We start from the raw sequence: 13,726 nt of genomic DNA on the forward strand, positions 1-13,726 counted from the left end.
GTCAATCGTAAATCAGGCGCTCAATGATAGAGAGCGACAATTTATATGACGTGCGCGTCTAACAAGAGATTGCCGGGCACGACCTCTTGCGGCAACCTGTAATCACCAAGACGGTCCGAACAAAGGGATTCCGAATAAGCAATTACGGCGAATTGCGAGGAAACGTACAATTAGGATAACACAGTCTATCAAGCGTCCGTGGAAACATTGTCATTTATCTTGTTTCCGTACTGGTAATTTCGGCTGATAACTAGCTATTAAAGATGTCATGACACTTTCATTACAAGTCCGAGAGGTTGGGTTTCAGCGATACAATTCTATACCTGGTCGTTTCTATTTACCTGTTTGATGAAAAGCAATATGTCAACGTTTTATTTGTTGTTATTTTTCCGGTTACGCAAACCAAAAATATGCTATTTATATTCTTAAATAACAAAACAATTGGGTCAAAATAACATAAATGCATCCATTGCTCAAAGACGCAAAACTCGTGTGCACTTGTAGCTTAGTACCTTATTAGATGCCACTGTACAAACTCTCCTCTTACACTTCAGTCTGCAGCTGCATTTCAATAATCAAAATAGACATGTATGTTATTGCTAAATAATTATTATTTAATACATACTTTTATTATTTTGGTAACTGTGTTGAAAAAAGTTCCATGTTTGCATTATTAGATGTACAGCAAAACAAAGAAATACTTCGTTAACTAGTGCTCTATTCAATTTCAATCCTTATAAACTTGTTATAAGTCTAAATATTCCTGGAAAACATTGGATAATTAACGTGCTTTATTCCATTCACGTAAACAACAACGCTATCACGCGTTATAGCATTTCCTTCTATATAGTAACTCACGGCTAACACACGCAGACAGAAGTGAGAAAAACACGACAATAAAGAACCCAATCCTTAAATTCTAAGCAATACTCGATGTCTCTCCGGACCGCGCCGTCTTTGATGTACGGGATAAAGCTTAACATGAGCCAAGAACCAGGGCCGGTGACTTAAAGCGTAGCCGGAATCAGAGCAGGGGTGTGCTGACGGTTTTCCAATGGTAATGTGGAAATCAGACATAGGAGTGGTTGGCGGGAGGAAAACATGCCAAAACCGTTATGATGAGGATGAAACTATCTTTCAGCAATTAATATAATACTTCACTCGTTCGTCTTTTAATCCATCCATCCATACATCAAATCCAGCATCCATCCACCCATGTTTGGATTCAATTCATTAATTCATTAATTAATTCATTCACACATAGGTTCATTCATGCATCCAAACCCAAACCATCCACCCATTTATCCATCCATCCAACAACCCAAAACCAACCCACCCATCCATCCATCCATCCTGGACTCTAACCACTGACCCCTGGAGTAAAAGTCTATCGCTTAGACCACTCGGCTATTCTTGCTCATACAATGAGTGATGTATTTAGTACTTTATATAAACTATCCCCGTAGTATCGCAAACTATAACGACAACAACAGAACTCTCCAAATTATTCAATCGTTTCGTGTTGCAACGCTTTATAATTTCCATGTTTTTAAATCGTCAAAAGATGTTTATATTGGATATTTTAGAGCATGGTAAATGTTTAGTATTACTATTTCCTCATAAATATGATCACTTCAACGAAAATTTGCGAATCTGAAACATTTTTTTTTCAATTTTATCAATTTATCAAAACGTGAAAAGGCCCCTTTAAGTCATTCATCTTTCCGTCTATCCGTCCATCAAAATGCTTCGTCATGGCATGGAAATTCAGATCGGAAGAATATATTTAAAGTGTTACGTACATACAAGAAAAAAAATAACCATGATGTCTTTCTTTGCGGTTAAAAACATGAAATTCTATATTTGGCGAAAACATATATTTGAGGGCGCATTGAAATTAATTTCAGACCAAATTCTCGTGTAGTCACGTACAACAACAGGGATTGCGGTGTCGACACGAGACGACTGGGCACGCACTTCCGGGCGCAGGTCAGCAGCTGGCGCTGTCGGACGCTCTAAGTACGCGGCTTAACGACGGCGGCGGATGTTTGGAGGTGCAAACACGGTCGTAAACTGTCCAGCTTAGCCGATGAGGTTAGCAAATCGGTGTTAATTGGCCGTGTTTAATTAGATGCGGTTTATATAAGGCGATGTTCGGTGTAGCATCAGCAATAACTGGAGTCATTAAAATTGTGTCGAATTGGCCCTGTAATTTTTCAGCGACTGTAAACGTCCGAATGCTTACGCAGACAAACGTTTAAAGCGCAAAATATAACATTACATTCGCGATCCTTTTTGAATAAAGAAGAGAAACAGAAAAGATACCTTTTCATTTGATATGCTCATTACATAGAAAGGAAAATACGTCATATGTTCTTTAGACAAAATCGTTGCTAAACGGGAAGTATTTATGTGAAGGCTATACCATATCAATTAAACTGTTAAAAGCTTTTAAATAAAGATTTTCATTTTTAAACTAATTAAAACAATTTACATGAAGATACAAACAGATATGTATACAATCAAAGATATTGAAGACGTTCTGCGGTACATACTTCGAAATCATAAAATCTCAATAATGAGATAACAAGTATGTATGTAAATGGATGTCTTTGGGTAAATTGACCTCTGAGAAAATTGAATTATATATGTATAAACAAAAAGTGTATATTGTCTCAAATTTAATATTCAACGCATATTCTAAATATTCTTATATCTCCCAGTGTCTTTACGGCTTATATTATTATTATTATTATTATTATTATTATTATTATTATTATTATTATTATTATTATTATAAGAATAATGTATTAACCCATTGCTTTGAAATGAATAAAATCATACCAAAATAGTTACTAAACCAACATCATTTAATTATTGCGACAAGCGGCTCAACCAGGTCTACGAAGTTGTTGAACACAAAATGTGTCAGAAATTTTGAAGAGTTCTCCACGTTGAAAGTTTGATACAAGAAACACTGCCCCATACCCTGGTGGTCATGTTGCTCAACGGACCGGAACCATTGCCGTACTTATCCGAGATATCATTGAAACTTATAATGAGCAGGTTTCATGCAGTTTGGACAACATGAACTTTTTTAAGTATTCACAAGGTTTCACTTAACTATACAAGGAAAAGTCCATACACCACGCTGGCGGACAGCAGCCGTTTTCGAACTCGGTCGAGTTATTATCAAAAAGCATCTTATCTATTTACATAAAATTTAACAAACAATGTGAATCCTAGACGGTTCACAAGGCTTTTCCTTAGAAAATTAAAATGATCTAGGATCGATGCATTTAAAAAAATGTATGCACTTAACACATAGCCACACACATTCTTAAATGAAATGATATTGAAAATCATTTACAATGAATTGCTGTATCTTTCACTTAAATGAGAGGATTGTGTCCTATTAGTTATTATAATTTTACTCAAGCGTTTCAACAATATAATCCCCAACATCGGGACCAAAGCAACATATTCTCACTGTAACCCTGGTTACCTTACTAGTTCGTTAAAATCGGTGCGCAGTAAATGAGAAGTATGTGAGATAATGCATGGATGCTTTAACAGTGTGTCGAGTTGATGTAATGCAAATATTGATATATCCATGCGATATTGACCACACTTGTCATCAACAGATAAGTGAATAAATACGCGAAATGGTATCTTCACAATCCATTGACATCGCACGTGTCATAAATAGCCCGGTAGATGATGCGTTCTAAATGACCTCACATAATGCATCTATAAGCGCGAGACACATCGGAACCCCTTCCCCGACCGACAAATCCATCAGTTGATGCGCTTCTCGCCTAGGTTACATGGGTTGCGATACCCATTCGACGCATATGGGTTTACGGCGGTTTCACAATATGCCAAACAGGTGGGGTTTCCAAGAACGAAAACTCTCGCTCCCATTCTGACCGAATAGCCGAACATTGCAGAAATTATCCTCATTTTTACACGGAAATTAACGATAATATAATGTTTAAATTAGCAACGGGTATGCGAAAATAGCATGGCTTATCATGAAACGCAAATAATGACCGAAAGGACCCCATGAATATTGGATCACACACATGCGTACACTCATTTAAAAATATAATATAATGAACAATCATCATAAAAGAATGTATCAATTTAAAATTGATAAATAAATACAATTCTCCCCGTGTAAATGGCATACGTGTATAAAATCCATTTTTAAATATTGCGTCTGTAACAGGGTAACGTTTATACCATTCGGTTACTAAATCTGCAAAAGTACCAAGACATACTATCAAAAATAACATCTGTGGAATTTCGAAGGCAATATACAATTCGTTGACCTTGCATATATAAAGAACATGATTCATGAAACAGCTCGCGGTGTCAAAGAACATCATAAGATAGGATGTAATACCTCCAGACCATGATCGCATGCGATGGTTCCCAAGATAACCCCTGTCATACGACTATGCGAATTAGCTATAAATATGCGGAGCGTTTTGATGGTGGAGCTTTGCGCAACTTACATCTGCTATGGGGTAGCTTTGTAAGCACCATAGATATACAGTTGGCTTTCTTTTGATGCCGCTGTTGCAAAAGTGGTGGGTATGCTAGAACAGGTGCGCAACGCGCCAGATTTTGGAAGCGGTTCAAGACGAGATAAATGACGGCTGGTGTCGGCTAATGGAAGGGAACCACGCGGCGTGTCTACCCAGGACAGTAAACTTTAACTATGATCTCGCGACAGCTGTCGGCGTGTGACCGCCCCCCCCCCCTCCGACCACAGAAATTACCCACACATATAAATCCCGCATAAACATACAGCCAGCGAAAGAAACACGCCACCAACATCCCCCATCTCCCACTCACCAACTTACCACACCTCTTCCCCACAAAGAGCACTCTCACAACACTCCCACCGACACAAGTCCCCGCCGACAGCATCCCATTAGCGGACTAACACCGTGAATAAAAATGTTATTATTGACATTCTATGTACTATATGCATTTGACTATGTGCGACCTACAAATGTGCTTACGTCTTTGACATACTTATATGGTGCCGATTTCCCACAAAATGTATGCTTAGTTTAAGAAAATGTTGCCCTCAATTCATTTATTCATATTGCTATGTTTTAGTTGCTTGTTTTGTACAAAGGAGTATTTATTGTTTTTCAGATGAATTAAAGCTGGTTGCGTTTTTAACATGTTTGCTAACTTTATTGCATTTTTAAGACACGAGTTCATGTCGCTTACATGTGCAGTGAAAGAACTGAACTGTTTTGATCATCATTTACGATGTTTCAAGATCCGTTTTCAACTATTCAAAGATATCATTATAACAGTCATATTCTGAGAAAGTTCATGTTGATTGGACAAATAATGTTGTCGTTAGAGTGTGTAAAGCTTGTAAATTAATTTGACTCAGTGACCAAGTTTTGACTTCGGAAGAGATATTATAAGAACAATTTTTCTGAGAAAGTTTTATTAAGCTTTGGGAAATAAATGTGACCTCTGAAATCTTCTCAAAATTCAACCATAACCATATCAGAAACTTTTACCGCCCCGTGTTTTTCAACGGACTGGATTCAGTTTTGAATTCCACTGTGATAGCACTGGGACAATGCCCATAGCAAGCTTCTTGCTACTGTGGCTAAAAATGTGACTTGAGGAGTGCTCACATGTTTGTTTCTTCTTTATGATGACCCGGTCACTAAGTTTATGACCCGACGTGATCCAGTTTCTAACGCGGCCTAGATATCATCGGGACATATTTTCTAATCAAGTTTTTTTAATATGGCCGCTCATGTTTTCACATGGTGGATGTGTTTGACGACGCATGACACAAGACGCAAGACGTACTAAAAATGTGTAACAAGGTTCTCGAATAATATTAAATATGTATGAAATAGATTGGCTTATTCTCACGTTTTAAACATTATAATAATATTTGCAACAGTAACATTATAAGAATAATAGAAGTCTTCAAAAAAATAAAAAATAAACAAGATAAGCACTTTTTGTACAATAGAATCAACTTAAAAAATTGTTAATAATGAGAAAAGTGACTTAAACCAGTCATTCTTAAACCCGATTCAAGAAAATTCTAGAACTCCCGTGATTTTAATCGTCGTGTATTAAGTTGCAGAACAGATAACACACGTTGTGGAACGCAATGGGTTTCCAACAAAAAGTTTTTATGTTACTGACCTTTCTTAAGTATGTTGAGTCTATATTGGTCCTCAAGCGAACAGTTCCAGCGCTCGTTCCGGAACTGGTACTCGCACTCGTTTGTGGACAGGCTCACCGCCTCCAGCAGTGTGTCCGCGATGCCGCGATCGCGTAGGCACATCCGGTGCTGTTTCTGGTGTAGCCACATGAGGTCGCAGAGCTCCCCAGTCGACATACCGGAAGTGTCGTCGTGCTTCCGGTCGCCCACCAGGTGCGGGTGGAACGAGACGCTGGACACCAGAATACGCTTCTTGGCGGACAATCTATGTGAAACAGAAAGCATAACGTCCGTTAATAAGAAACAAAGCGCGCAGAACGTTTTCGCGCAGCTGGGCATTGTCGTTCACTTTGCAGAGTCTTTAAGCGCCGGGATGTTGATCGACAGCGGGCATATTTGTATGTGTTTGTCACAAACGCAGCGAGATCTTGTAGAAACAAGATTGAGGTCGATTATGTTAAATGATTGCCACCACGTGTTGTAAAAGGTAAATCTTTATGGCTGTAGCACACACTATATAGTCAAGGATTCAACACTGCCGAGTTATAGAATTTGAACATTTACATTGACATTTTTTGTCTTTAGTTTCCACAGCAACGTGTAATCGTATTGTCTAAGTTGCACTTTTCACATTGCACTTCAAATTGTGCGCACATTCAGGCAGAGAAACCGTAGCGGTGACCTATAAGAGTATTATTCACGTCAAAATTGTTCGCATTTTACGTGACCAATATCACATAGCAATAAATACGTATCCACGTAGCTCACTAAGATTCCAAACGCGAGAGTTTAACTGATAATACAAATCACCGAAATGTACAAGTCCTCAGTACTTCATAACACTCCATGCTACAAGTTGTATCAAAATATAAAACGCTTCGTATCCATATAACTTTGACGGGACCGCAGATAAGGAACAAAGCATAACGCCCGATGAGCCCAGCCTCACTATGTCGCGATTTTAGCAAACAAATATCAATGTGTGACAGACACAATAGATTTGAGGCAATTTCTTAACGCAGGTTTAGGGTGTCAAATTTAGCAAGTATAAGTGGGAGTGAGTTATTTTAAGATAAAATCGCACATTCGAATATTTCTACCACTGCCGTTGCCGAAGGATATTTTTCACACCGACAACGCATACCTGTCTGTCTCGGTCGGCAATATTGCATGCATATTTCGTCATTTATGTTCGTGCACTTAAAATGTTGACAGATTATATACATTAAATTAAAATGTAGTAAAACATATAACAACAGAGATATGACTTTTATATAAGCTAAGACAAAAATTCGTTGTGACGTGGCTATGGTGTCCGCCTGGCGATTAAGAGGTCCCGGGTTCCATACCCACTCAGAGAATAGTATCTATATGAGTCGCGTTCTGAGAAAATTGGGCATAATGCATGTGCGTAAGGTGTCGTCACAGGTTAGCCTGTGAAGTCCGCACAGGCTTATCAGGGGCGACACTTTCCGCCTAAATTTGATTTATGCTAAGAAGAGACTTCTTTTTAACGAAAAATGTCATAAACGCGGAAAGTGTCGTCCCTGATTAGCCTGTGCGGATTGCTTTACTTTACGCGCATGCATTATGCCCAGTTTTCTCAGAACACGACTCATATCTACGCAGAGTGCGGACTCAAACGTGTTTCATTTCATAATTGAAGCAATCGAGCTTACAAAGTAGGTTTAAACACAGTTTTGTTCACTTGTGTCTTAGTGAACTTGCATATTGTGTATTTGATATACAATAGTTTGGTACATTACGTGCATGCATAACAAAAATCATAGCTGGCATTTCAGACTTAAATTCTTTGATATATACACCATTTAATATTATAGGTTGGTGCGTTTTCAGTTTTGTTAAAATAACCTCGGACCATTTTCACAAAACCAGTTTATCTTATTGGGCATACTCAAAGCCGTTTCCATGGAATTGATACATTTTAAGGAATTATTTTTGTTAAGTTAAATTTGACATGTTTTTCACCGATCATTATCACAACACATTTATATTTAGAACTATTTATTCATATCAGAATCAATTTTGGAAAAAATAATCTTGCAAATGCATAGTCACATTGATGCTTTCAAAATATAAGTATAATGCTTAATGAATTGGACCATAAAAAGCAATATTCGTTATAAATAAGACCCAAGTAGTCGGCGAACAAAATTATGTCGCTTTTAGGTAAATACTGTACATTATATTACGTTTGGTTCTTTCCACGAAATACTGTAAGCAAATCCCGTTTGATGTGACAATGCCATAATCGCCGAGAATGACCGGAATTAAACGATGTTAATCACACAATCGCCGAGTATAACCGGAATTTAACGACATGCGCAAATTTACGGTGGCGTAATGTAAAGAGCGATTGATGTGGTTTCAAGTTTATATCAAAATACTTCAGTTATCAAAAGAATGTGATTGCAATTATCCTACAAGTGTTGTAAAAGTGTTGTAATAGCGTGTAGGTGGAAGTAAGAAATAATAGGTTAAACAAGGCTACCTTCTTTTCTGGTTTTGTATAAACGAGTAGGTAAACGTTGAGTATGTTGCTTATACCGAATATAAAGTCGCATTTTCGGAGGCCCGGGCTTAATGCATGTGCGTCAAGTGTCGTCCCAGATTAGCCTGTGCAGTCTGCACGGGCTAATCAGGGACAACACTTTCCGCCTTAACTAGATTTTTACTAGGAAAAGTCTTAAAACGAAAACTATCATACAGGCGGAAAGTGTCATCCCTGATTAGCCTGTCCGGACTTCACAGGCTAATGTGGGATTACACTTTTCGCACAAACATTTCCCAGAGCGCCTCTCATATTCTGTGTACTGTAAGTCAAATACATTCGATTGGTAATGTATAATATACTCAATAAATAACAAGAAGTAAAAACTTGTATAGCTGAGATTTAAAAAAAGTCGATGTTAAATGCAAATTAGGTCAATTATCGATTTTTATAAATTGGAAAATATATGACGTGGATTTAACGAACGGTTGGCTTTTATACGAAGTCAAGTTGGTGCTAGAGTAGACGTGTGCCAACGCCTGTCAAGACTAGGTACAGTAATTGAATTGAATTACAGAGACACGGACTGACTGAGGTTTAACAAACGTGCACTTACAGTTCAAGGAAATTGGGATGTCGACTGTGGAGGGGGGGGGGGGCAGAAGTGAACATATATTTGTTAAACAACAACATTGAATCGGACATTGTTACTAGGACATAACCAATACCAGCCCAGTGAGCCTCTAAGTAAGTTATATAAAAGTGTCATGCAAATTCAAAATTCTAAGTTGTAAGATGTTTGTATTTAAAAATCGTCAAATAACTAGTGTAACTAAGCCAAATCACTCCATATTTGTAACGAAAGATTACGCACCCAAATGCCAGTCTTTCGTATATCGAAACGTACAGAAAAAGTACCAGCGACTGGAATTAATGTAATTAGGGTACAACATATTAACGTAAAGTGCAAAGATTTGTGTGAGAAGTACCGCATACGTGTTTACAGTTATATGAAAATGATGTGTGTCCCAAAGAAAATTTCTGACAACATTTAACAGTAATAACGAAATTCTCGTCGTGTTGGGGTTAAATTAATAATGTTGTACCATTCGAATTAAATAGCGGATATTGGCTTGTTTTTTAGGCATTTTCGTGAAAAATGCCTCAGTAAAGTGAGACCATTAAAGGGGCCTTTTCACAGATTTTTGCATGTTTTGAAGTTTGTCATTAAATGCTTTGTATTGATAATTGTAAACATTGGAAATAAAAAGCTCCAGTGAAAAATCGAGAAAATAATTTAAAAAAACAAAAAAGTAACCCTCAACTGGGTTCGAACCACTGACCCATAGAGTCCTGGAGTAAAAGTATAAATCATTTAGACCACTCGGCCATGCGCTGAAACAACTTTTTTAAATTTTGTCAATTTACCAAAACGTGAAAAAGCCCCTTTAATAGAGTTTAGAGCGCTTGCGCGAATAAACATGTATTCCTTTCTCAATTGGCTTCGGATGTTAATATAACGTTTGTACCAAAATGACCAGATAGGTATGACCAATACTCCCAAGTCATGTCTGGTTGTTACCTAGGCCCAAATAATTGAATAATTTGGATAGTTCTGTTGTTGTCGTTATTTTTTGTGATACTATGAGGATTGCTTATATAAAGTATAAAATAGATCACTCATTGCATGAGCACTGATGGTCGAGTGGTCTAAGCGATAAACCTCTACTCCAGTGGTCAGTGGTTCGAGCCCAGTTGAGGGTTACTTTCTTTTCTTTCTTTAATTTTATTCTTTTTCTAAATGAAGCTTTTTAGATACAATCTTTTCATTTATCAATATAAAGCATTTAATGACAAACTTCAATTCAGGCCAAAATCTGTGAAAAAGTCCCTTAAAAAAGTAGCCCTTGGTTAGCCCAGGGAGAAATAATCGAGACTTTATTTTCCGATAACTTTCAATTCTAACATCACTCGGTATTATTTAAAAAATACGAGTATAAAATGATAACAAAATATATCATGGTTCGGCGGAAATGCCAAATGATTGTTAAACTAGAACGAAAAAATCATGTTAACATGCACTAAGAGATAAAGGAAAACATAACAATCTATCGAGACATAAAAACTTTGGAATCTAGTATGATCTCAATATATCCAGAAGGTCCGGTCAAGCCAGTATATATGAGTCTTGTTTTGAGAAAACTGGGCATAATGCATGTGCGTAAAGTTTCGTCCCAGATTAGCCTGTGCAGTCCGCACAGGCTAATCAGGGACGACACTTTCCTCATTTTTGGTATGTCTAGTTTACAGAAAGTCCTTCCTTACCGAAAATCAAGTTTAACCGAATTTTGAAGGCCTTTGCAAACAGTTTGGATCAAGATGAGACGCCACAGAACGTGGCGTCTCATCAGGATCCAAACTGTTTGCTATTCTGTGGTATTCTTTTTTAAAAATCGAAGAAATTGCTAAATTTAGAAATTCAGCAGATGACATTTTAGCAGACGTCAAATTTCCCAGCATGCAAAGGGTTAACACATGAATGGCAAATTAAAAATGTTACTAACGTACTGGCAAGTCGCGTTCGTCAAGTACTTACCCAACACACCCAATTTATACTTAGCTTAGACAGCACATGAGGGAGAATATCCAACTCTTCAACATTACAGGGTATATTATCAGAATACATCAATAATTGGATGGTAATCTTTATTTAATATGAACATTAACCATCAGCATATAATTTAAACAAGTATATACAAAATGCAAAAAGTTATCAAACAAAAGGCTACAATGGTAAAGTAAATATCCGAAACACCAGAATATCTTGCCGTGACGGAACATGATCGATAAATATGAGCCTCGCTCTCCGAAAAGGGGGTTTAATGCACGTGCATTAAGTGTCGTCCCGCTCAGGCTAAATCAGGGACAACACTGTCCGCTTCTATGATATTTTTCGTTTAAAGAAAGTCGCTTTTCTTAGAAAAAATCTTTTTGAAGGTCAAAAGTTTCGTCCCAGATTAGCCTGTACGGACTGCACAGGCTAATCTGGCACAACACTTTACGCACACGCAGTAAACCCTCTTTTCACAGAGCACGGTTCATATACATGTCAACAGAATATATAACAAAACACGTATTGTCCCTCAAAACATGTAACCTTGTATTGAGACAAATTTTAATGTAATACTACATACCCAAAATACCCGAAGGTCGGGCCGAAACAGCACATGAGTGTGAGCAAGGTGATCAGAGGGGTCGCCCTAGAAACGCGCATGATGGGGATGCTCGCTTGGGGTCGGGAATATCGACATGGTCCCCGCAATGGAACCCACGTGACAGTCGAGAATTGCCTACACACTGACCATGCCGTGATCAATAGTTATTATAAAGTACACATATATATTTATACACTCTGACCGGGTCGATAGGTTCCCTTTCACAGGTTATACTGGTAGCCACGTGTTGGCATCCTTTAATTATTATATTGCTTTGGTTTTCAGTTTTGTTTGCAGCTATACAGTATTCTGTCGCGGTCTACACTGTGGCTTTGTCCGCTTAAATCATAAAACCATACTTGTTTGTTTATTTTATATTTATTTAGGCGGCAATGTTATTTTTCCCGACGTTACATCACATATGTTACGCAAAGTTTCAATCATTTATATTAAATACCTCATTTACAATTTTACATGTAACATTTGACGACGAAAGACAAACACAGAAGTATTCAAATTATGTAAACTTCGTTATTGTACTAAAATACCACTTTGCATAACGCTATTGCATTTATATTGATTTCCGTCGGCTTTACCTTATCAAATAATCAACATTAATCTACCGAATATAAATAAATATTTAATATCATATACCTATGAAATATTCTCCAGTACTTGTTCGAAACGTATAAATATCACATAACATATCACTTATACGAATATAACACGTTTTCCTGTTATATTGAAACATCCACAATCAAAGAATCAAACAATTTTATAATTTTCCACACCCAAATAAAAATCTCGATGCACTCACATTCTCCGCCATCTTCCAGCGTTTGATACTTGACGCGCGCATATTCAAGACAGCTTTTAAAATTGTAATAGCGGAACATCAAATTATTATACAATGTGTGTTACTATTTCCCTAGGCAGGTAGATTTCTCACGATAGAAGCACCGAAGCTCTCCGTTTTATAACGTGTATCACAGCTTAACATCAGCGCATCTTCATTCTCTAATTTCACTTAACGCTACGAAACAAAACGAAGCTGATTTTTCCGAGTTGCGTGTATCAACATAGGATGCTCCTCGCGTGACAACGTATCTTGTCATCAATGAAACACGTATAGATTGTGTTTGCTACGCTGCCAGAGCTACAGCCAGTAGGACTGAATATACCGTAGCGATGTAGAGCGGCTTGTATACACCCTGTACATCATGGCCAACCCCTCCTCTATCGCCGTTTAAACGAATGCATGTCTGACGAGATGGTTTATGGTTGATATTTCATTTGGGACAATACAGACCCTTCATGGTTCCATGTCTCCGAAAATGACTAAACTTGGTTCGTGTACAAGCGCAGACAACAATATTTTAATTCTATAGAACCAACATTTTAGTATAAGCATTGTAATAGATAACTACAAAAAACATAAAAGAAGAATCTATATAAGTATGATAAAGCTAGTGTTTGTTTGGCCCATTTCTTGTTACTACTTTGACAGTAGATTGAGTGATGCCTTATATAACTATTTTCTTCAGAATTATAATACCCTATAGTTAAAAACATACTTCGCATTCTTGTATAAGTCATGTGAGATGAGAAACGCATTGCAATATGTAGGAATACATGCATGTTATTTTAACTGTAGCGCGTTGTCCCTGATTAGCCTGTGCTAACACGTTTTTCATAGAACACGGCCCATATTAAAACTTCTGTGTGCAATCGCATTTTTTTCTGTACCCTTTCGCCAACAAACCATATGTCGGGAGG

The 13,726-nt window shown here is 37.4% G+C and overlaps 1 protein-coding gene across 4 annotated transcripts in view; it reads right to left on the minus strand.

The window, feature by feature from the left end:
- The window catches only part of LOC127881364 (protein Wnt-9a-like), a 67,334-nt gene that overhangs the window by 10,028 nt on the left and 43,580 nt on the right, over positions 1-13,726 (minus strand). For 3 of the 4 annotated variants that reach the window (XM_052429147.1, XM_052429149.1, XM_052429148.1), the window contains one exon: positions 6,205-6,488. In XM_052429147.1, coding sequence (XP_052285107.1) covers positions 6,205-6,488 — 284 coding nt within the window. Of the gene's footprint in view, positions 1-6,204; positions 6,489-11,929; positions 13,105-13,726 lie in introns of those variants that run through there. The other variant, XM_052429146.1, reaches the window with a different exon arrangement.

This window comes from Dreissena polymorpha, chromosome 5 (genome assembly GCF_020536995.1).
Source record: "Dreissena polymorpha isolate Duluth1 chromosome 5, UMN_Dpol_1.0, whole genome shotgun sequence".
NCBI lineage: Eukaryota > Metazoa > Mollusca > Bivalvia > Myida > Dreissenidae > Dreissena > Dreissena polymorpha.